The sequence below is a fragment of the Sceloporus occidentalis genome, unplaced genomic scaffold (assembly GCF_023333645.1).
Source record: "Sceloporus occidentalis isolate IW3139 unplaced genomic scaffold, rSceOcc1.0.p SCAF_8, whole genome shotgun sequence".
Lineage (NCBI taxonomy): Eukaryota > Metazoa > Chordata > Lepidosauria > Squamata > Phrynosomatidae > Sceloporus > Sceloporus occidentalis.
The window spans coordinates 42,738,718-42,763,126 of NW_028316988.1; the positions used below are offsets into that span (position 1 = coordinate 42,738,718).

Sequence of the window (24,409 nt, forward strand, 5' to 3'; positions counted from 1 at the left end):
GTGCCTTCTCTTTCTCACAGAGATCTCTGGAGACACGATTATTATTATTATTATTATTATTATTATTATTATTATTATTATTATTATTATTATTATTATTATTATTTCGATGGGATTGAGCCATAAATACATTTATACATATATACATTTTATCATATGCATATATATACACACACACATATTATATACATATTATATAAACATATATATTTATATAATAAAATGTAATATATATATATATATATATATAATTTTATTATAATTATATATATATATATATATATACACACACACACACACAAGAAAATATATACACTAAAATGTTATATATATATATATATATATATTACATTTTATTGTATATATATTTTTATTATAAGCTCTTTGGTGCCACAACCAAAGTACAAATCCCACAAAATTTCCATAGCACTGAGCCATAAATACATTTATACATATATACATTTTATTATATATATATATATATATATATATATGCATATTATATACATTTTATATATAATATATACTTGTATAATAAAATTATATACACACACACAATTATTTTATTTATCATTATGATATGATATGATATGATATGATATGATATGATATGATAAGCTCTCTGGTGCCACAACCAAAGCACACATCTCAGAGTTTCTATAGGACTGATCCATTGACCCGGAGTACGAAAAAGGTCTTGATCCAAATCGTTGCGTCAATTTCAATCCAATCCCTGCCATTAAAGACATCCTTTGGGGACGGTTCACATTATTTAGGATAAATAATTAACCTCTTCTTCTTCCTTTTTCACATTAACAGCAACCCTTATTTGTTCCTGGATGGTCTCCCTGGTTTTCCTTTTCGGGGACCTTAAACAGCAGTCCTTCTGATCTTCCCAGGTTGTTTTTGATGATGTGAACCTTCCTTAAAACAAACTGGGAGGACAAAAAAGAGGCCTTTAAAGTGGCTCCCTAAAAACCCCGTCAGAGGTGTCAAGACGGAGGAGCACACGCCGCACAAAGGAAGAAGCCAGACCCTACAGAGACCTCTCCTTTCACATTCAGAAGACACAAACCAATTGGCTTGGAATTTACAAGCCCTAAACAAATGTCTACTTCTCTTTCATCTCTTGCAGAACAAGGTGCAAGGAATAGAGAGAGAGGGAGGGAGGCCCTGCTGCTTTTTCCTGGGGTCTTGTAAGGTTTCAGGGGGCAAAACCCACCAAAACCAGACCCAGACATCTACTTCTGAATATATTTCAGAACAAATCCCTTAAGGTGCTTTTCTTCAATGTTCATGCCATTTATTTATAACTAGAGGCCCATGGTGACGTTTTAATCATGTTTTTATCTTGTGAGATGCCTTGGGTCCCTTTTTTGGGGGAAGAAAGGAGGCATAGAAGTGACATCAATGAATAAATAAATGTACAATATCATCCCAAACCCACAAAATATATTGCGTAACAATATATATATATATATATATATATATATATATATATATTACACACACAAGACGTATATAATAATAGAGAAGCGAGAAGTATAATAAAGCAAGATAATGGGACGAATATATGAAGTAAAGTAAACGATATTACAAGACGGTTTAGTGAAGAATAGTAATTTAAACTAATACAAGCGACAGGATAAACAAAGTTAATGCAAAATTTGCAGAACTAAAGGTACTAAGATAATAGAAATCTAGAGAGAAAGAAAGAAAGAAAGAAAGAAAGAAAGAAAGAAAGAAAATTCTGGGTAGAAGGAAGTCCTGTATTTGTGTTATATGTCTTTTGGAACGCAATGTAAGTCTTATGTCTGAAATATACGTTGTTAATGTTAAATGTGTTCATGTGTTTATATATGTTGTATGTATGTTTATATTAGTTATGTGGTTGAAATGGAAAGAAAAATCAATTTAAAACCCCCCACAAAATCCTTTCCTCCATCAAATCTTAAGCATACAAAGAAGTTGTTTGGAGTTGGTCTAAAAGCCAAATAGAAACATCGGAACACTTTGCCTTAAATTTTGTATTCTCAAAAAGTCTAAATATTGCGCATGGAGCAAGCTTGTTTTCTGTTGCTCCAGAGACTTCCAGGACATGGAGCAAAGGATTCAAACTACAGGAAAAGAGATTCCACTGAAACGTTAGGAAGAAACTCCTGATAGCAAGTGGAAGATGATGATATGGAGAGCGATGCAATCTCCATCTTTGGAGGTTTTTAAACAGGGGATGGATGGCCATCTTTTGGGGATGCTTTGATTGTGAGTTCCTGCATGTCAGAGCGGGGTTGGACTGGATGGTCCTTGGGGATCCCATCCAACTCCCTCTGATCTTTGCTGATCGCCTTTGCTGTGATCTTCCAAGGCTGTTTCCAAGTTGTGAAAGTGGAGGTTTTCATGGCCGGCATCCATATTTTTTATGGGTTTTTCGGGTTATGTGGCCATGTTCTAGAAGAGCTTATTCCTGATATATCACCAGCATCTGTGGTGAATAAACTCCTAGAACATGGCCACATAGTCCGAAAACCCCACCAAAAACCACATTTCCAAGTTCTGAACCCTGGTCCCTTCCTTCCTGCCTGATTTCTCCTGCTCCTCCTTCTGGGGCTCCTGTATTAGATAGCCATATATTAGTTACCTCTTGTCCTTTGTTGTTGTCTTTATCTGCAAAACAAAAGATAAAGCTGCTTTCCTGTGCTGTGCCTTATACTTTCATCTTTGTTCTCTTTAGATCTGGTTTTGGGGGACCTTTCTCCTGAGAGGCTGCGTCCATCCAGATTAGATCATGTCCTGCCTCCACCGACTGGACATCCAGACTCGATTTGGGGCGAAGCAAAAGCCGTTTTAGATAAGACGTGATGGGAACGATGCTCAGCTCCAGGTTGGCTGCTTTGTAAGATTGCATCGAGATAGTGAGAAATGTAAAGGGCTGCTCTTGTAAACACTCTTCTTCCTAATGCTCTGAACATTGCAGAAGCACATGGCAGGGAGGTTTGAACATGTAAACAGGAGGCCCAACAGACTAGTTGCTAAAGGTACCAACAATTTGGGTGCAAAAAGATAATAACAGAGACTTCTAGCAGTGAAGATGGGCTACAACTTGTTGTAAATCAATGGGATTTCATTATGTGTTTGCTCACCATTCAACAATGGATGGAATGGGTCTTCTCTAGTTGTAGCTAACAGCCATTGTGTGTGTTTGTTATGGGATAAGCTGGAACTAAAGTCAAACTGGTCTATAGGACTGAGTTGCTGGAGAAGGACCAGAGTTCAAATCCCTGCTCAGTCATGGAGGCCCATTGACTAACCTTGGGCAGGTCATGTGCTCTCACCCTCATTGGAAGGCAATGATAAATCCTGGAATAAATCTTGCCAAGAAAGCATTGTTGTTAAGAGCCACTGTCATGTAGTAGCGGGATGAAAATGTCAGTTTGTTGTTGTTGCGTTCCTAGTGAACCTATCCTTGGGTTTTCTTGGCAACATTTGTTCACGGAAGGGTCGCCATGGCCTTCCCCTGAGGCTGAGAATTTGTGACTTGCTTCATGTTTGACTTGGGTCCCATCTCCCAAGTTGCATATACAGATTGCTGTTGCTGTGTGCCTTCAAGGTATTTCCAAGCTATGGCGACCCTAAAGTGAACAGGGTTTTCTATATGAAACATCAATGAATTTCATGTTTAGTCTTGGGTCCCATCTCCCAAGATAGTATCTCATGATGCATATAGAAATATTACAAAATCCAAAACACTTCAGTTGCAAAGCGTTTCGGAGAAGGAGACTCACCCTGTATTGAATGTGAAATAAAGACTGAGGGGAGAGACAGCTCTATTCCTTTACCATCTATGGCCCCACATTGATTGATTGGGAAAGTCCCATGTGCTTCTGTCCAGGGGAAACTTTGCAGCATCCAAGCTTTCCCTATGGGCTTTTCCTGTCATATAAACGGCACTTCTTTGTACTGGCTATGTACTTATAAATTATCTTCAATTCCTTGAAAAGTAACTCAGAAAGACAAACAGAACAGGGTTCTTTTAAAGCTAGTATCTGCTGCAAAATATGTGTTTCTCTTCTTTCAATCTGTTTGGGTTTGAATTGTTTAAAAAAGGAATGGAGATGTGAGGCTGGTTCCATTCCATCTTTTGGCAGATGATAGCTGGGAAAGGTTGGCTTTGTTGGCTCCAGATAACCAGCCATAAACAGTTATTAGCAGCGGACTGAGGAATGCATCTGGTTCCCTAGTGTTTCAATTGCCTGCGTAGATAGTGAGAAACCAATAACGTTTTGGGTCAAGAGATAGCCTTCGATGGTTGTAAGAACAGAGCCTACCCAAATTTTGAGATCTATAGAGGAGGCTGTCTTTCATTCCCATCACCATCGTAGATACTTTTGGGAGGACATGGGATGCAGGGACTTGTCGGTAGCTGCTCCCAAGTCTTGGAACTCCTTTCCTTACTTTGTTTCCACTAGCAAGTAAAGACCTTTTTATTTATAGATAGATTTTTAATATGCTGCGGTTTGTTGTGGTTGTGTGCTTTCATGTCGTTTCTGACTTATGGGGTTTTCTTGGCACGTTTCTTCAGAGGGGGGTTGGCATTGCCATCCTCTGAGGCTGAGAGAGTGTGACTTGCCCAAAGTCACCCAGAAGGTTTACATGTCCGAGCCGGGATTCGAACCCTGGTCTCCAGAGTCATAGTCCAAAGCTCAAACCGCTGCACTACGCTGGCTCAATAGCTGGAGTCAAAACGTGCTTTAAAGTGTGTTTTTAAAATAGAACTTAGGCTTACTTGTGTTTTAACTTTTGGATTACAGTGGGCCCTTGGTATCGCCATGAGCATCAGCCTACATACCCCACAGGCACCAGATCCTCTTTAATCTTGGAAGATAAGCAGGACATCCCTGGTTAGCAATTGGATGAGAGACCGCCAACAAATACCAAAAGTGGTGCTGAATTGGATTATTTCTGCAGTGCGGGTGCAGCCTAATAGTCTCCCTGATCTTTCCGCAATGAACACTGAAACCAAGCAGGATTTGAAGGGTGACTCCTGTCTAAAGGTGTGGAGTTGGGACTCATTTTGCAGATTCTGCACTCAGTTTGGGAGGAATATGTGGAAATAGGGGGACTAAGTCTCCCCTTTCCCAGCAGGCGCAGGCAAAAGACAACTGCTGCAGACTCACCTAGAACCTGTGTGTTCTTCCTCACTGAAAACATTGGACATCTTGACCACACTCTGATGAACATCTGCAAAGTGTTGGAGGGGATGACTCTCCTGTTTCATTTTTAAACCCCCCCCCCCTAATATTTTAAAGTTTTAAAAAACAAACATATTCAACAAAAATATTTATTGCATAAAACAGTACCTTGCATGCCTTTGCGGAGGAGTTACAATTGACAAAATACAGACTGAGACAAACTCCCTGCACAAAGAATTCAAACTGCTGGGGGGGAAACCCCCACAAATCACTATAATAAACTACAAGGCTAATGATCCCTAAAGCTTCATCCAACTGTTAGAAATACGTTTTAAACTTGAACTGCCCACCGATTTGGCATCTTTTAGTTTATCATCTGCCTTTTGAACCAATTCATACATTCTCTCTCTCTCTCATATATATATATATATATATATGCATATTTTATTTCAGAGTGGTGACTTTTTGAGCTGTTGACATCAGCAGGGTTCAAAGTAATGTAGACTTTGAATAAGAGGTGCATCTTTTTCAAAAAGAGGCCTTCTTTAATATAGCTTTATTGATAGGGATGTATTAAAATTGGCTTAAAACAGCAACTGTGCTGTTCATAGGCAATTCCTTATCAGAAAACAAAGGTGGCACTTTCTCAGCCATCCGTGACAAAAGTTTTGTTTTTGGAATTCCAGATAAGGAAGACTCAACCTGTATAATCAGTTGAATATTGTAAGATCACTGGGCAAGAATAATGTGACTTAATGTTGTACTTTGGTTTCGGATCAATACATTTTGTTTAATGCAGGAGGAGGAGTCATGCTTCCCTTCCGATGCTGTGTGACTGCAACTCCCAGCAGTCTTACTCCATATAACCAATGATGAAGAATGCTGGGAGTTTCAGTCCAGCTTTTGGAGAGCTTCATGATTCCCATACCTGGCTTAATGGCTTCAGTTAAATTCAAAAACGTGGCGTGAAACATGCCCTAAAATCAACAACAGCAACACCATTGCACTCAGACAATCAAAATTCTGCAGCAAGGAAAGAAACCCAGATTCTTGCGTCACAGTTGATGTTCCTTTTGCATGATTTATTTGAATTTGCTTGTTGGGGTGAAGCGCATGCAGCTTCCCTCTCACTTTAACCATTGGAAATCTTATCCAGTTCTATGCCTGGGTTTCTCAAACTTTAGCAGACACCGTCCATCCCTTTTCAACCTCAGGGTTATTTTTTCCCTGCTATGAGGCCTAGACACCTGAAAGATGAGAGTCTCAAAAAGCTGAATTCTCTTCCAGTGCCAGATTCTACAATCTCCTTTGCTTCGCCTTCTGCAGAATCCTGGACAAGAAAGCTAGTCTAATTCCAATATTTTGGTTATATTGAGCTTCTTGGAAAGGGTTAGCAGCTCCAACCTGGGAAGTGGACAGAATAAAAAGGCACGGCGGTGGAGATGGCACATTGCGCACTTTCTTTGGTCTCAAGTCAAGGGAGATGTGGAGCTTCAGGTGCCTAGGGTCAGGCGCTGTAAACATTTCTGCCCTTTGCAAGATGGGCTTTGGAATGGTCTTGGTTTTTATCTATAGCCACACAGTGCCTTTGCCGAACGTGGTTCTGCTGTACTCTTGCAGGCCTTGGAGAGTTGGTGAGAGGTCCTCTGTCCTTTATAAATGGCTGATGGGTTGCCAGGGATCCACTTTTGTCAACCCGGGTGCTCCGTCTACTCCTGGGACATGATGTTCTTCCTTGCTGCGATGCTACAACCTTTACCGACAGGCTTCACTGCAATGCTGCAACTTGCTAAAGATTCCCATTGTGCTGCAAGCTATTCATTGCAAGGGATGGTGGTGGAGGCAGCGGAGGTGGCGGCGGCGGCGGCGGCGGAGGAAATAACGTACCCGCCATTTCCGAATGAGTCTGTGGGTCGGGGATTGGGATCGGACTCATTGAACCAGAGTCGCTCTGGATAGAGCCGACGCTGCTGCCGTCAAAAGTGGTCATTTTCTTCTTCATTAATTTCCGTTCCTTGGCTCTGCGGTTTTGGAACCAGATCTTGACCTGAAAGGGGAAAACAACACAGTTTTCAGTTCCTTACTCGTATAACAGACCGATATGGTTGCTTCTTTGGATACTTCTGAATCAGCTAAATTTAAACTTGGAAACCTATGATATGATCTGTTCCCAATGAGAGAAGCAGGACCAGCACATGGCCACTGCAATGAAGTCAACATTTGCATGTATGCATCTTGACTTATGGGGACCCCATGAATTTAATGGGGTTTTCTTAAGCAAGGAATCCTCAGAGGTGGCTTTGCTTGTTCCTTCCTCTGCAATCAAACCTGTAGCACCTGGCATCCATTGGCATTCCTTAGTTCCTTATATGTGATACCAAGCCATTTTGATACCAGAATATGGATTTGGGCAGATATAGACAAAGAGTGACTGCAAACCCTTCTGGTCCTGCTTAGTTCCTAATGATAAAAAATGGAAGGGATCAGTTTAGCATTAGCTCCTAATGATGGGACAATAAAAGGGATCAGGTTGAGCTGAAGGAGATAATGCTAAGGATGGTATGCCCTTTCTCCTCATTTCATTTATTCCCTTAAAAACAAGGCTTCTAAGGCCAGTCCAGACATTGTTTCCAAGAAACAAACTGACATAGTCTCTTATGGCATCTTAAAGATTTGGCTTATGATGAGTCCATTTGACTTCCCATGTGTGTTTGCATGCATCTTCAAGTCGAATTTCATAGGATTTTCTTAGTCAAGGAATACCAGAGGTGGTTTTGCCAGTTCCTGCTTCCGAAATACAGCCTACATCACCTGGTATTCATTGGTGGCTTCCCATCCAAGGACTAACCAGGGCTGACCCTGCTTAGCTTCCAAGATCAAACAAGTTCTGGGTCATTTTAGGTTATTTAACACAAATTTGGTCCTCTAATTTGCCTGTCCCCTTCCAGATAGGAAATCTGGCGTACTGTGTATAGTTTATGTCCTACCTGTCTCTCCGAAAGTCTTAGATTTGCAGCCAGTTCAGACTTCCTCCGGATGGTGATGTATCTGCTGTAATGAAACTCCTTCTCTAGTTCCAGTCTCTGATGGTCTGTATAGACGACACGATATTTCTCTCTTGTCCTTGTTTTGCCTGTTTGGAAAAAAAAGCAAATAATAATAATAATAATAATAATTATTATTATTATTCCTTATTATTTCCCATGGATCAAGGCAGGGAACAACAGCAATGAACAGATGAAACAACATCAGTCCAAGCACATTAGTTAAAACACACATCAACTTAAAAGGACAAGCAAGATGTACACATATTAAAACAATCCACATTTAAAATTCATTCTTTAAAATTGACAATTGGACAATTATGTTTTTATGTTGTAAAATTAACACTGGCCATGTTCCAAAATTACACAACGTGCACATTTTTATCGAACCATTTCCTGTATTGCTATGTACTTTATATGTACAGTGGAACCTCGTCATACGCGGGGGATCCGTTCCGGATCCCGCCGCATATGGCGATTTCCGCCTATGCTCGAGCCCCATTGTAAACAATGGGGCTTGTGCACGGCGGCGCGGAGGCGCACGGGGCGCAACGGGCGCACGTGCGCGCGCAACGGGCGCACGCACCCATTCAACTGAATGGGACGCGCCGCCCCTTCTGCCCCGTGTGCGCGCCACGGCTTGAGCGCGTATGCTCAAGGCCACGTATGGTGCGCCCGCCTATGGCGAGGTTCCACTGTATTAGCCTACTAGCCCCACCACCTTTCCCTTCTCCTTTTATGTCGTGTCTTTTAGATTGTAAGCTTGAGGGCAGGGAACCGTCTAATTAAAAAGATTGTATGTACAGCGCTGTGTAAATTTACAGCGCTTTATAAATAAAGGTTAATAATAATAATAATAATAATAATAATAATAATTTCTGTTGTTAGGAAGGGCTCACATCCCAAAATACAGGATGCTTTGCCGTCATGTTCAGTCTGTATAAGAGGAAAGGTTTTCCAACCCGCAAATAGGGTTCAGCTCCCTGCTCTGCCATGAAACCCCTTGGAGAGTCACACTCTCTCAGCTCAAAGGATGGCAATGGCAACCCCCCCCCTCTGAAAACACTCTCCATGAAAACCCCATTATAAGTTTGCCATAAGGTTGCTATAAGTCCAAAATGATTTGGAAGGCACACAAGAGCAACAAAGCCAGCCCCATAAAGGACAAACCAACCCCCAAGTACAGGACATCCCTTATAATAAGGGACACATGGCATGTCTAGTCCTTGCAATGATGAAGAGTGCTGGGAGTTGCAGTCCAATAGCATTTGGAGGACTGCACAGTTCCTACTGATGGCCTACATCCACTTGTTGTTGTTCTTGTTGTGTGCCTTTGAGTCATTTTCGGCAACCCTAAGGCAAATGTATCTTTGGATTTTCTGGGGCTGAGAGTGTCAGATTCACCCAGGGTCCCACAGTGGGTTTTCTTGGCTGAGCAAGGACTTGAACCCTGGTCTCCAGAATCATAGTCCAATGCTCAAACCACTACTCCATACTATTGAGAGTCCCATCAAAAGTAGAAACCATAGAATCAATGGCACTTCCAGAAGTCCAGCAACCTGTGGGTATGATTCTCACCCTTGATGCCAGCACTTGCTTGCAATCTTGTCTGTCTAAATACCTGAAAGGCACCAGATGCTGTCTGATCTTGCAAATCTAAGCAGGGTTGGCCCTGGTTAGTCCTTGGATGGGCGACCAGGTGCTGGAGAGTCTATTTGAGAGGAAGGAACTGAGGACTCCTTGCCTAAGAAAACCCTATTAAATGCATGAGGTTGCCATATTCGAAGGCGCGTGTGTGTGTTGTGTGCGCACAAACAAGCACGTTGCAACTTTTGTGTGGTTGTTTGGGCAGCAGCATAAAAGGCTCACCTCCTGTTTGACCTGGATTTTAGGATACTGGAGTTAAATCTGGCAGAGCCGGCCTGAATTAGGGGGGTGGATAAGGTTGTTGTTGGGAGACAGAAGGGAGAATCTGGCTTTGTTTCCCCCTCCTTGGCCATAAAATTCACAGAGCAACAATAAAAGCAGGGAAGAGGGCCTCTTTATTTGCTGTGAAAATCATCACCCTTTTCCGGCAATATAAGGAAAGGGGGGGGGGGGATGGAAAGGAGCAGGAAGGGACAAGGGATGCATATCAAAGCGGAGGAGGAGTGTGAAAAGGGGGCTCCCTTGCCAGATATGGCAGAGCGGCCTCTTGAACTCAGGACAATGGGACCAAGGGGCAAGGCCTAGACCTCACACCTTGTTTGCAAAGCAAATCCCTCTCCTCCCTGTTACATCAGTTTGCATCCTTCTTGGCGCACGGGTTGCTCCATGTCTGTGGGTCATAGCATCCTAGGGCTGGAAGGGAACCCCAAAGGGCATCCAGTCTAACTGCCCTGCCATACAAGAAGACACTCTTGAGCAGGCCTGCACAACATATGCCCACATGTGGCCTGCCAAGCAATTTCCAGTGGGAAGTCAAAGGCTTTCATGGCTGGCATCCATAGTTTTTTGTGGGGTTTTGGGGCTATGTGACCATGTTCTAGAAGAGTTTATTCCTGGCATTTCACCAGCAGCTGTGGCTGGCATCTTGGCATCTGGAAGAACTAAACAGGCATTTAAAAACCCTTGTAAAAGGAACTTTGCTGCCAGAGGCCTTGTATTATAAAAAAAACTTCCCAATTTTAAAAAGCCCTTTATTGTAGTCTACTTTAATTTCCTACTTTTAAAGGGAAATATCACCTGTGCCCATGTGAGATGTAGGCAACATGATTTCGGAGTGCGATAAACTGACTGTTTTTAACTAAGAACTGTAGTTTTGGGAGACATTTAGCTTTCTCTATCGGAGAGCTCTGGTGCCACAGTAAACTACAATTTCCAGGATTCCTTAGCACTGAGCCAGGGCAGTCAAAGCGGTCTCAAACTGGATAATTTCTGCAGTGTGGATCGGACCCTTGCGCCCGGGGCATCAGAAAACAAGCTCACTCCATCTCTTACATGGCATCCCTTCAGATATTTAAAGACAGCTCTCATGTTGCCTCTTAGGGTGCATCTAAACTGTAGGAATAATGCTGTTTTGCCCCACTTTAACTGCTATGGAATCCTGGGATTTGTAGTTTCAGGAAGCCTTTAGCCTCCTCTGCCACAAAGTGCTGGTGCCTCACAAAATTAAAGCACCAAAGATTGTGTGGGATGGAGCTATCCAAGGTGCTGTAACTCATTATTTTTTGGAGGATAGAGGGTTCAGCAGAGAGTCAGCATGACATCGTGGTTTGAGTGTCAGATTATGACTTTAGAGACCAGGGTTCGATTCCCAGTTTGGCCATAGAAACCCACTGAGTTACCTTGGGCAAGTCACACTCTCTCAGCCTCCTGGGAAGGCAATGGCAAACCTCCTCCGAAGAAATCATACCAAGAAAACCCCAGGATAGGGTTGCCTTAGAGTTGTCATAAGTCGGGAATGACCTAAAGGCACACAACACAGACACACATAGAGTTCAGCACTTTTAAGCTCCAGAAGGGATTCACTGGCCAACTGGTACAGAAGCCACCAAAGGTCACTGAGTCGAATCTGGGTCGCTGTATTTCCAGATAAGAAACACAATTGTTGTACCATCATGGACATCTTTTCTCCTGAAGCCGTCATGGAGTTCAGCGGAGAGGCCTACATCTTGGCCACTGTATCTCAGTGAGTTCCTTAGAATAGGCTTCCCCAATCTAGGACTGCTCCAGCTCCCATCATCCCCCACCTAGCATGGCCACTGGGATGATGGGAGTTTTAACCCCAAACACTTCTGGAGGAGACCAGGACCAAAGTGGTTTTGCCAGTTCCTGCTTCTGAAATACAGCCTACGGCACCTGGTTTTGATCAGTGGTCTCCCATCTAAGGACTTACTAGGGCTGACCTTGCTTAGGTTCCACGATCAGACAGGATCTGGGGCCTTTAGGGTACTTAGATACCCTCCAACATTTTGCAACTGTGAAAACATTGCACAGAAGAAAATTGTCATGGGTAGGTTAAACTTGTGGCTGTAATCCAGATTTGCAAATTAGGTTTAACAGTTTAAGGCACAGTTTCTCAGTGCGGACATAAAAGGAGACTGGTTTAGCAAACTGCAGAAAGGGGAGTGTGTGCATGCACATTGCAGAGGGCCATCTTAAAGGCTTTGGAGACGACAGAGGTCTATTAAAAGGTGTGATGTTAAATGGGTTTCTCACTTACTCACACGCTTGATGCTAGAGGCATAATTCAAGGGACTCACAGGAGATGTCCAACAGAAGCCAATGCATACTTAACATTTGAAATCCATTACTGCACAAGGGATCCATGACCTCTCATTGTGGATGGCCCTTTAAAGGATTTAATCATAGAATTGGAAAGGATGGTCATCTAATCCAAGATCCAAGCATGGAGGAATGACAACAATAGCACCCCGCAGAGGTGGCTTGTTAACCAGTATTTAAAAATCTTCAATGAATAGTAGTCTAACATCTCCTGAGATGGTCCTTTCAATGGGCAAACGGTTCTTACTACCAGGAAGGTCCTCCTAATGTTCGTTAAACTGCCTTCATGAAGGATAGGTCTGTCCATAGATCTTCACCACCAGAAAAAGAGCTCCCACAGACCTCAAATGGCATAAAGCAAGCAATAGCATGGTGTTGTGGTCTGAATCTTGGACTACGACTCTGGAGACCTGGGTTTGAATCCTGACTTGGCCATGGAAACCCATCGAGTGACCTTGGACAAGTCACACTCTCTCAGCCTCAGAGGAAGGCAAAGGCAAACCCTTTCTGAACAATCCTTGCCAAGAAAACCCCTTGATAGGTCTTCCTTAGGCTGGCTATAACACGGAAATGCCACGCAACAACAAACAGCAGCGCATGGTTACTATTCTCCATATCCATTTTATAGTAAGAGCTTTGCTGGCCATGGACAAAGATGAAACACTGGACTTTAAAACGCCACTGGACTTTGTACATTTTTCTTTCCCAGATTTAACACTAACAGACTTACACCCCTGTGTTCTTTTTTAAATAAAATGGGTAGGTATAAGAAAATGCAGATTGTGCCTAATAAGTTTGCCTAGCTGGAGTATATGATACATATCAGGGAACAGGTAGCTTAATAATAATTAAGACCTTTAGTTGGTTCCTTAGTATTTTTGCACCATGCGGTTCTATCGAGTCAGTTCTTGGATGTTTGGACTTTTCTGTACAGACATTATTTAACATAGGGATAAGTCTGAGCTGCTATTTCAATAGCCACAGAATTTCATGAATGTTAACTTGCAAAACCACTTCTGAGTATCCCTGACCTCAGAAAGCCCTATGAAATTAATGGGGTCACCATAAGTCAATAGGCGACTTGAATGCACACATAACACCATACACACATTCAGTTGGGTTTTGTAGTGAGGTTCCCTTTCCTCTGAGAATCATCATTGTTCTTAGAAATGGTTCTGATGCTCCTGATTTATTTTGTGCTCCTGATAATCTTTTCTGGATCTTAGACATTACAGTTGAAGTTTCAGCCAACTGTTAAGAGGCTTTAACTCAGTCCCTGGAGATTGTTCAGGTTTCCCAGAATCTGTGAGATTGCATGCCTCAACATTTTGCATTCCTCTCTGTCTTTGTCCTGCGGTCCCTTGTATCACGACTGAATATACTGAATATTCAGGATTTCACAATATTTACATTCTCACATGCCTCGATTCTAATCTGTCATCAACAGAATGATTTATCTGGAGCGTTTCAGATATACTTTATAGCTCTATGCTAGAACTTTCCTGCGGCTGTTAAAATGCCAGAGAGTAGCTGGCTCTATGGAGAGATCAACACTAGTTTGTGCAACTGGTTGTGGTGCTAAATTCCTGCATTCTCTGGCGGGCGTCTAGCATTTTAAAGGGAAGAAGCCACTTTCATCCACTGCTTCCATTTGAAGTGTTAATGGAAGAAAGCATCTAATCGAAGCTATAATCAGGCTCAGATGCTACAGACCTCCTTCTCATTATGGATGGAAGCCTGTGAAGATAAGAAGCTTCAAGGCAATGCAACCTTTCCTCCTTCACACCCCCATTGAGGTCCTTTTGTCATGCAAGGCACTAGAAATGTGCAACATTTACCTTCAAAGCAAAGGTGTATTCAGAGGCAATGGTGGCCTGGGTCGTGCTTGTCCTTGTTGTGGGCCATCAAGTACTTTCCAACTTATGGTGACCCCAAGACAAACCTCTCATGGGGGTTTCTTGGCAAGTTTCTTCAGTTTGCCATTGCCATCCTCTGAGGCTGAGAGAGTGTGACTTGCTCAAGGTTGCCCAATAGGTTTCAAGTCTGAGTGGGGATTTGAACCCTGGTCTCCAGAGTCATAAGCCAGTGTTCAAACCACTACACCGCACTGACTTAAATCAATGGAAATTAATGGCCCAGATTTTGTTGACTGAGTCAATGGTTTGTTGTTGTGTACCTCCAAGTCATTTCCAACTTACGGCAACCCTATGGTTTTCTTGGCAAGATTTGTTCAGAAGGGGTTTGCCATTGCCTTTCTCTGAGGCTGAGAAAGTGTGACTTCTCCAAGATGGGTTTCCCTGGCTGAGCAGGGATTCGAACCCTGGTCTTCCATAGTCCTAGCCCAACAATCAAACCATTACACTTGCTTGGTTACACATAGGTAAATCTCATCGATTCAAAGTGATCATTCAAGACTAACGGGCCAGTGATTAAACTAAGTGGCATTGATTTTCAACACATCGGCAATCCCATTGATTCAATGAGTCTACTCAGGACTTCCCAACCAATGTTTAATTTGCGTTTCATTGACTTCAGGCTACTCTGGATCTAGCCCACCATTAATGCATGGACACCTAGCATTAATGTGTAAGATTGCAACATCATGAACATTTACTTTAGAATAAGCCTCCTCCTTCCAATGAGGAGGCACATGATTCTAGTTAACATTATTAGTTTTACTGCAATGTTTCAGGTCAGATTTTCAAAGAAAATCAAGGAGGCTTCCATTTCTAAATATATCCTGAAATGATTTGTTCTCTCTCTCTCATTCACTCAATTTCCTTCCATTGATGTCGGAAGGACAATAAATCAAAGCCAGAGGTTCAAAAGCCAAGTCAAGGGAGGGATGAGTGATAGTGAGAGGCCCTTTTTTCATCTTGGGGAAGAGTCTCTCAAATTGTCATTTGGATGCTATCTGGTGGAAGGAAATGGCACAGAATAGAAGAGGAGACAGGATTGTTGGATAGCATGCGTGAGCATCACCACCTTTGCCGACTTACCTGTCGAAGTGGACTGGACCGTTTTCCTCATCCATTCATAGGAGCTGTGCCTTTGGCTATGGGATGAAATCTGCTCCGTATTAATGGTCTCCACCGAGGCCAAAGGCCTCGAACTGGCAGGATTGAGGGGACCATAGTCGGCCGAAGCGTAGGGAACTGGGCTGGGAGATGATCCGTTCATGGATGCCGGTGTCACCGAAGTGGCCAGTCCTGACCCAAAACTGTTCCAGTCCTCTCTTTGTGGGCCATAATGCGTCCCCCAAGGCCCAGGCGGTTGTCCACGGTTGTCCATGTTCTGCATGTGATGGAATCCCACATAATCGGTGTAAGATGTTGTGGAGGCAAAGTTTTGCGCTGGTAGATGGTGATGGTGGCTGTTGTTGTTGCTGCTGGTGGTGGTGGTGTTGCACCTTATGGACCCTGGATACATGCTGGCTTCTTTTTCCAAGGGATAGCTCACATACATGGTGGTGCCTCATCCCCTGGCTGTGGCTTGCCAAGGCATCCTTGCTGCTCTCGGTTGGATGCGCCACCTCCTCCTCTTTCTCTCACTGGCCCTTCCTTAGCCCCAGCTGGCCCTCCAAGTGACTCACACTTTCCTCCTGAGGTCTCTTTGGCTGCACATGGTTAACAATCGCATGGCCAGGTGCTGGAGGGTCACAGTTTACCAAGGCCTGTTGGCACAGATCACTGGCTGCTGCTCCCAGATCCCATTTGCATCTGAATGAAGGGTGGGACCTTCTCAAAAACAACAACACCACCTTGCTCCCCGGTGGGAGGGTTTCCTATCTCACAGACCCTCTATATGTGTGTGTGTGGTTGTCGTCCTGGACCAGGGCCTTCCCTCCAACAGGATAGTTGTGTGCTTCACCAGTGGAGTAAAGGCACCAGTATTGTTGGTGTGTGCTTTCAAGTCACTTCTGACTTATGGAAACCCTAAGGACAGCCTATCATGGAGTATTCCTAGACAATTTTTGTTCAGAGGGGTTTATGCCATTGTCTTCCTCTGAGGTTGAGAGAGTGTGACTTGCCCAGGGTCACCCAGTGGGTTTCCATGACCAGGACTCGAACCCTGGTCTCCAGAGTCACAGACCAAGGTTCAAACCATTGCCCCAAGTACATTATTATTATTATTATTATTATTATTATTATTATTATCATCATCATCATCATCATCATCATCTTATATCCCGCCTTTATTCCAATGTAGGGACGCAAGGCGGAGATACACACCTGTCTGTCCGTCTGTCTTCAAAGATATAGTCATGTCAGTCTGTAGAATCAGTACGTAGAGAGATCTAGTAGCACCTTTGAGACTAAGTTGAAGAAAGAAGTTGGCAGCATGACTTAAGTCTACTTCCTCAGATGCATTTAGATGCAATAATAATAATAATATGTAGAGAGACCTTGTAGCACCTTTGAGACTCATTGAAAGAAAGAAGTTGGCAGGCATGAGTTTTTGTAGACTGATGTCTATGAAAGCTCCTGCTGCCAACTTCTTTCTTTCAGTGAGTCTCAAAGGTGCTACAAGGTCTCTCTACATACTGATTCTGCAGACTAACATTGCTATATCTTTGATATTATTATTATTATTATAGTCTAGGAAAGCTCATGCTGCCAACTTCTTTCTTTCAGTGAGTCTCAAAGTGGCTACAGCAAAAGCAAACTGCTGCAGCCGTTCCTGGTTTGTCTGTTCTTATGAAGGACTTTTGCCATCTTGAGTTCTTTATAGTCTGTTGCGGCACCTCTGACAAAATAGCTCCCAAGATTGCAAATCCTAGGCTTCCAGAGCATGGAGCCATGACCGTTAAAGCAGTATCGAACTGCATTAATTCTGCAGTGTAGATGCAGAAAGGACTCATCTCGGGTCTTGTTCGTTTGGAAAAAGAAATCCTCCAAATCGATTCTCTTTCCAGAGTTGCAAACGATGCTTCATTTAACAACAAAGGGAGAACAAATTAGAACTATACACACAGAGCAAACTGTCTTGACACTGTTTTCTTGATGAACAAGCAAAACGCACTTGGGAGACCCGAAACAACAACGGCAACACACCATTAATGATGCGATACCTAATTGCGCCTTTATGAAGGAGCTGAGAGATTAAAGGAAAGCTTTCTGTTAAACGGGTGCAAAATGTTGTGACTCCTTGGCAGGATTTTAGCATTTTCACAACTCAGTGCAGTAGTGAGTCTGTTCTGGATCTTAGTGCAAACTTGCAAGGGACTATTAAAAGTGTTTAACCCTGTCCTCAAAATATCTATCCCCCATCTAGGAGCCTGGGGATTTGTGGTTTCTTCTGGCACCAGAGCAATCTGGGAGAGAAGTCAGAATACCGGGCAAAACTACAAATCCCAGAATTCCATAGCAGTGAGCCATGGTAGCTAAAGTCACATCAATGTCATGTGCCTTCAAGTCGTTTCCAATTTTTGGCAACCACAAGGCTGTTATCATGGGGTTTTCATGGCAAGATTTGTTCAGAGAAAGTTTGCCATTGCCATCCTTTTGAGGCCGAGAGTATGTGACTTGCCCAAGGTCACTCTGTGGGTTTCATGGCTGACCTGGGAATCGAACTCAGGTCTCCAGAGTCCTAGTCCAACATTTGGGAGACAAGATTTAGCACTTTACAATTGGCCCTCCAAAACCATGGATTCTTTACCTATGCATTGAGCCATCCATGGCTGGAAAATATCTATTTTTAAATATTAAATCCCCCCAAATGAAACCTTGATTTTGTCATTTTATAGGGACGCTATTTTACTACAACATAGTTCACAATGGGACTTGAACATCCACAGATCTTGGTATCCATGGGGGATCCAGTGGTTCCCAAACTTTGGTCTTCCAGGTGTTTGGGACTCCATCTCCCAGAAGCCCCAGCCAGCTTGACCAACAGTCAGGAATCCTGGGAGCTGAAGTTCGAAACATCTGGAGGAGCAAAGTTTGGGAATCACTGCATGTATCGCACAGTATTAATATTTGGACTAAACCCTGGAGGAGATTCACTGCTTTCGCAAGCTTGCAGGTCCCTGTGTTTCCATGTTCCAGAAGAATGTATTCCTGACATTTCACCAACATCTGTGGCTGGCATTTTCAGAGTTCCACGCCAGCATTATCTGAAGATGCCAGCCACAGATGCTGGTGAAACGTCAGAAAGAAACTCTTCCAGAACATGACCACATAGTCCAAAAACCCCACAAAAATGTAAGGGATGATTTCCTTTAATGAATGTATAGTATATCTTGATTTCAGTAAGGCCTTTGACAAGGTTTCCCATGACATCTTGCAAACAAGCTTGTAAAACGTGGGCTGGACAAGGTAACGGTTACATGGATTTGTAACTGGTTGACCGGCCGAACCCAAAGGGTGCTCAACAATGGCTCCTTTTCATCCTGGAGAGAAATGACCAGTGGGGTGTCCAGTGGGGCTCTGTCCTGGGCCCAGTGCTATTCAACATCTTTATCAATGACCTGGATGACAGAATTGGGAGCATACTTATCAAATTTGCAGATGACACCAAATTAGGAGGAATAGCTAATACTCCAGAGGACAGGATCAACATTCAAAATGACCTGAATAGACTAGAAAGCTGGGCCAAAGCTAACAAAATGAAATTCAACACAGAGAAATGTAAGGTACTGCACTTAGGGCAGAAAAATAAAATGTATAGATATAGGATGGGGACACCTGGCTGAATGAAAGTACATGTGAAAGGGATCTAGGAGTCCAAGTAGACCACAAGTTGAACATGAGTCAACAGTGCGATGCGGCAGCTAACAAGGGCAATGCGATTTTAGGCTGCATCAATAAAAGTATAGTGTCTAGATCAAGAGAAGTAATAGTGCCACTATATTCTGCTCTGGTCAGGCCCCACCTGGAATATTGTGTCCAGTTCTGGGCAAAACAATTTAAAAAGGACATTGAGAACCTGGAGCCATGTGTCCAAAGGAGGGCGACTAAAATGGTGAAAGGTCTGGAAACCTTGCCCTATGAGGAACGCCTTAGGGAGCTGGGGATGTTTAGCCTGGAGAAGAGAAGGTTAAGAGGTGGTATGATAGCCCTGTTTAAGTATTTGAAGGGATGCCATACTGAGGAGGGAGCAAGCTTGTTTTCTGCTGCTCCAGAGACTAGGACCCGGAGCAATGGATGCAAGCTCCAGGAAAAGAGATTCCACCTCAACATTAGGAGGAACTTCCTGAGAATAAGGGCTGTTCGACAGTGGAATGCACTCCTTCCTCGGAGTGTAGTGGAGTCTCCTTCCCTGGAGATCTTTAAGCAGAGGCTGGATGGCCATCTGTTGGGGATGCTTTGATTTGGATTTCCTGCATGGCAGGGGGTTGGACTGGATGGCCCTTGCGGTCTCTTCCAACTCTATGATTCTATGATTCTTCCATTGTGCTTGTACTCCTACGAAGCAAGAGGGGCACCTAGTGGTCTCTAGGAGGAGAAGGAGGAGATAGGAGGAAGGAACATCAACACTACCTCAGATACATGGATGACGCCATAATACTGGCAGAAGACATCACAGACTTGGAGCAGTTACTAAGAAAGGTCAAGGAGGAAAGTGCAAAGGCAGGCCTAATGCTGCACATAAAGAAAACAAAAATGATGACCGCAGAAGAAAGGCATATAGTTAGCCCTCCTTATACATGTTTTTTAATACATGGATTCAAGCATCCAGGGCTTGAAAATATTGCTTAAAAAAGTATGAATTCCTGATAGCAAAGCTTGATTTTACTATAAGGGGCACCATTTTGCTCTGCCATTGTATTTAATAGGACTTGAGCATCTATGGATTTTGTTATCCACAGGGGATCCTGGAACCAAACCCCAGCGGATAACAAGGACCCACTGTAATTTCAACCTGGACAATGAGAGAATCAAAATAGTTAAAGAATTCCTATCAAACATTGATCATCGGACAAGGATCAAGCGCTGATCAGAATGGAGACTGCAGCCCAGAAATAAGAAGAGGACTAGGAATGGGAAGGGCAGCGATGAAAGAACTAGAAACGATCATGAAGAGTAAAACTGGGGCTGATTTCGACACTAAAGAGAGGTTAAAGCGCATTTAAAGCATGCTGCAAGTGAAGCAGAAATGGAGTGTAATTGCACAAATGATTATCACATGCAACTGCACAAATAAAGTGATACTGAAAGTGTATTGTTGCTGAAATCTGGAAAGTAAAAAGATGTGCGTTGATGCTTCTTTGCGACCACTTTAATGGTAGGGTTTGTGCAACACTGTGTGAAATCGTTACGTGTAATTGTGCGATTTTTCAGGGATATTCACGGGATAAACTCTCGATCTCCTTCGTGTGATAAACTTCTAAGACAACTGAGTACCAAAGTTAGAATTGTCCATATGTCACATTGCACAGGATGCCAGACACAATGTGCTCAATATAAGAACCACAGTCAGTAGGGTATGATATCCAGTGGTCGATCAATCAATCAATCATTGATTGAGTCCACTGCCCTGCAAGGCAATCAATTCCAATAAAGAAGCAATTGACAAACACTTTCTTAAAATGGCATTCCCCACTAGATGGCACTTTTCATACATGAAAGGAAGACTTCTCCCTTCTTTCCTTTCTTATTACACCCACAAATTACTGGTCTTTGTGTGGAGCTAATTATATTCAGCAAATAATCAAAACAGAGTTCAATTTAACTCATTTCCAGCAGCTTTCCCTGTTCTTTCCAGCTCTCAACATGACTTACTGACAAACCATGACTGCATGGAAGTACAAGTTGTCCAAAGCACGCGCCCAAAGACGGTGGTTATTCTTTCTTCTGCGTTAACAAAATGTCGTTTTAAAATATTCATTTCTTTAGGGCTTTTCCAATGCGGTGATTGATCGATCGACAGATGCAGCAGACCATTGCATTTCATAGCCTATCAATGTGAACCGCTGTTGCTAAAGAGAAGAGGGAAAGAAAATCGATATAGTGAGATCATGCTCACTTGACTTTGCCATAACTCCCAGCAAATGAAGGCACTCAAGTTCAGCTCCTCCATTATTGGCTCTCTTGATACCAATGGCTACCTTTCCCCCATGAAACCCAGTCTAGTTCTCCAGAATCTACAGCTGAGATCCTATATTTTTGTTGTAGTTGTGAGCCTTCAAGTCGTTTCTGACTTACAACAACCCTAAGGGGAACCTATCATGGGATTTTCTTGGCAAGAGTTGTTCGGAGGAGGTTTGCCCTTGCCTTCCCCCGAAGCTGAGAGAGTGTGACTTCTTGCCCAATGTCATCCAATGGGTTTCCATGGCCGAGCTGGGAATCAAACCCTGGTCTCCATAGCCATAGTCCAATGCTCAAACTGCTATTTCATGCTGGCTTTCATGCACCATAGGTTAATCCAAACACAGCAAACAGAAGACTTCTAAGTGGGAATGATTTTCACTGTTTCCTTCTCTGCAGTACTTTTTTTTTTTTTTTGGGACCTGAAAGAAAAATTAATGGAGGGACTGGATTCTTATTTGGGAAGGCAATGCCTTCATACATACACACTTGTATATACAGTATACATATCTATACATATACATATATAAATCTATACATATACATATATCTATACATATATAATCAAGCAAACCTTGATTTTCACATTCAATAGGAAGGTCGCCATTTTACTATTCATTGTACTTAATGGGACCTGAGCATCCATGGATTTTGGTCTCCATGGGAGGTCCTGGAATCAAACCCCATCAGATCCCAATGGTCTACTGTGGATCCATCTAAGGTGGCTCTTAGGATCCAATGTATGGGTCGGTGACATGAAGACCACTGGCTGCTATTCATCTTTATTGAGGAGGAGCAGAGGTTTTGTTGCATTGCAGCCAAGTCAGCTCCAAGCTGGCTACTCTGCCACATCCAAAGCAACCCCCTGTCCCTGTAATTCATCTCATTCCAACAAAAGGCATCAGTGAAAGGAGTCAAGGAAGACCCCAGTGTTGGCCAGAGAAAAGCCGTGAGGTTCTCTTGCGTAGGAGGTGGTTTGTCAATGCACAGCTGCAGTTTTGGGTACGCTGCTCCAGCAGCACACAGCGCAATGCTTGTTTAAAAATAGAACTGTGTGGGCAGCAGAGAAAATGCTCCCCAAGTAGGCAGCAAACCCGTCTTTCAACCTGAAATGAGTTCCTTGTGTCGAAGGCTTCTATCTGCTAGATATCACTGATTTCAATAGAGCAGGATTATAAGCTTGAAAGGCAACATTAGGAGGTGGCCCACGGGGAACGGCGTGCCATCGCATCATGCAAAAAAGAACAAAAAATAATGTATTTATTTAAGACTGTTATTTCTATCCTGCCTTTCAGAGTAGAAGTTCTTCCAAGGTGACTTGCAAACAACACAAACTGTTTATTTGCACTGCACAATTATAGCAGTTTGATTCCACTTTAGCTGTTGATGCTGCATCCTACAGAAGACTCTGCTAGAAAACTCTAATGCTGCCCATTGAGGGGAATATGTGCTAGATCAGGGGTTATACTCTCGGATGGGCTGGACTAAAATGCGCATGCACAAGTACCTTTTTCGACCGCAGTTTTGGAATTTGGACCAGATTGTGAAAGTGATCCAGATGTAACAACCCACTGAGGCCATTGGTGTGCCAGAATTAGTTTATTCCAGTCTTTCGCCAGAACGTTTTTGAGGGAAACGCTAGTGGTTTCCACCACCCCTCCCAACTCGCTTTTGCCTGGGCCAAATCGGATGAAAAATGGAAGTGTTTCAGAGGACTTTTGCATTCCAGTGGGGCCCCCAAAGTATACAAATTTGTAATTCGGATGGTGGCTTCAGTTACAGTTCTAGCAAGACAAAACACAGGCGACCCAAGCTGAAAGTGCTTCATTGAAATCAATGTCGAGACGCCATGTTAATCTGGTCCTCCCCTGTTCCTGATGGGATTTGAACTTGTTCATTTTAAAAGCTGTAGGGGCTCTGATGAGGCATTGTAAGGAGAGATTTTCTGCACTCCAGATTCCCAAACGGATGACGAAGGCAGAGATGTATTAAAGATGCTCTGTTCCATAATAAAGAGAGCTTCTGTATGTATTTCCTCCGTCCGTAATCATACCAGGTCCATGCATTCTTTTGCAGTAATTTGGGAGTATTGATACTGATCTGTTGTTCTTGTTCGGTGCCTTCAGGTCCATTTCAGCTTAGGATGACCCTTGTTCTTGTTGTGTGTCTTCAAGTCATTTCCAACTTATGGCGACCCTAAGGCAAATCTATCACAGGGTTTTCTTGCAAGGGTTTGCCATTGCCATCCTCGGAGGCTTGGAGCGTGTGACTTGCCCAAGATCCACCCAGTGGGTTTTCATGGCTGAGTTGGGATTCGAACCTTGGTCTCCAGAGTCCAACACTCAAACCACTACACAGTGCTGGCTGTCATAGGACAACCCTAACCAAGATCTTTTGGGTCCACCTTTCTTCAAAGAAGGTTTGCCATGAACCTCTAGGGTTGAAAGATTGTGAGTTGCCCAGCGGGTTTCCATGGTTGGGCCAGGATTTGAACCCAGGTCTCCTGGATTCCTGTCCAGTACTCAAATCGCCGTATGAAGGGGTGACCCAACTGACCCACAGCAAATCCAAATGCCTCTGTTTTCAATTATTGTCCATTTCAAGGAAGAAATAACAGGATGTAACACCAGATCCTAAGACAGACTAGAGCGAACTTCTGAACTAACTGGGCTGGGATGAGGAAAGCTTTTTGGAGATTGCAGATCTAAACACCCGACACATCTGGTTCCTGGTACATCCACCCACATTCTCCACCCAAGTCCCAATAACATTGTGATGGGCTTAGCTCACTGTCTGTGAAGCCTCTGTCTGCCTTATCCGTTGTCCGGTGATGTGCGGCAGGTCAAAGAGGCAGACATAACATGCCTCCCGAACATGACAA

General features: G+C 43.2%; 1 protein-coding gene across 1 annotated transcript; it reads right to left on the reverse strand.

Moving 5' to 3' along the window:
- Positions 1–6,978: 6,978 nt before the first annotated feature.
- LOC149308772 (homeobox protein CDX-4-like) lies at positions 6,979–15,964 on the reverse strand. Its single transcript, XM_089537143.1, has 3 exons — positions 15,499–15,964; positions 8,177–8,322; positions 6,979–7,236 (listed from the first exon to the last, which is right to left on the reverse strand). The coding sequence occupies exons 1-3, from the start codon at positions 15,962–15,964 to the stop codon at positions 6,979–6,981; spliced, it is 870 nt and encodes a 289-aa protein (XP_089393269.1).
- Between the last annotated feature and the right edge of the window lie 8,445 nt (positions 15,965–24,409).

Bases quoted from the DNA above. Each gene is read 5' to 3' on its own strand.
- LOC149308772 (XM_089537143.1), bottom strand. From the start codon at position 15,964: ATGTATGTGAGCTATCCCTTGGAAAAAGAAGCCAGCATGTATCCAGGG. The intron at 8,323-15,498 runs GTAAGTCGGCAA...TTTTCCAAACAG, and splicing joins GGTCCAGTCCACTTCGACAG to GCAAAACAAGGACAAGAGAG. The intron at 7,237-8,176 runs GTAGGACATAAA...TTCCCCTTTCAG, and splicing joins TAAGACTTTCGGAGAGACAG to GTCAAGATCTGGTTCCAAAA.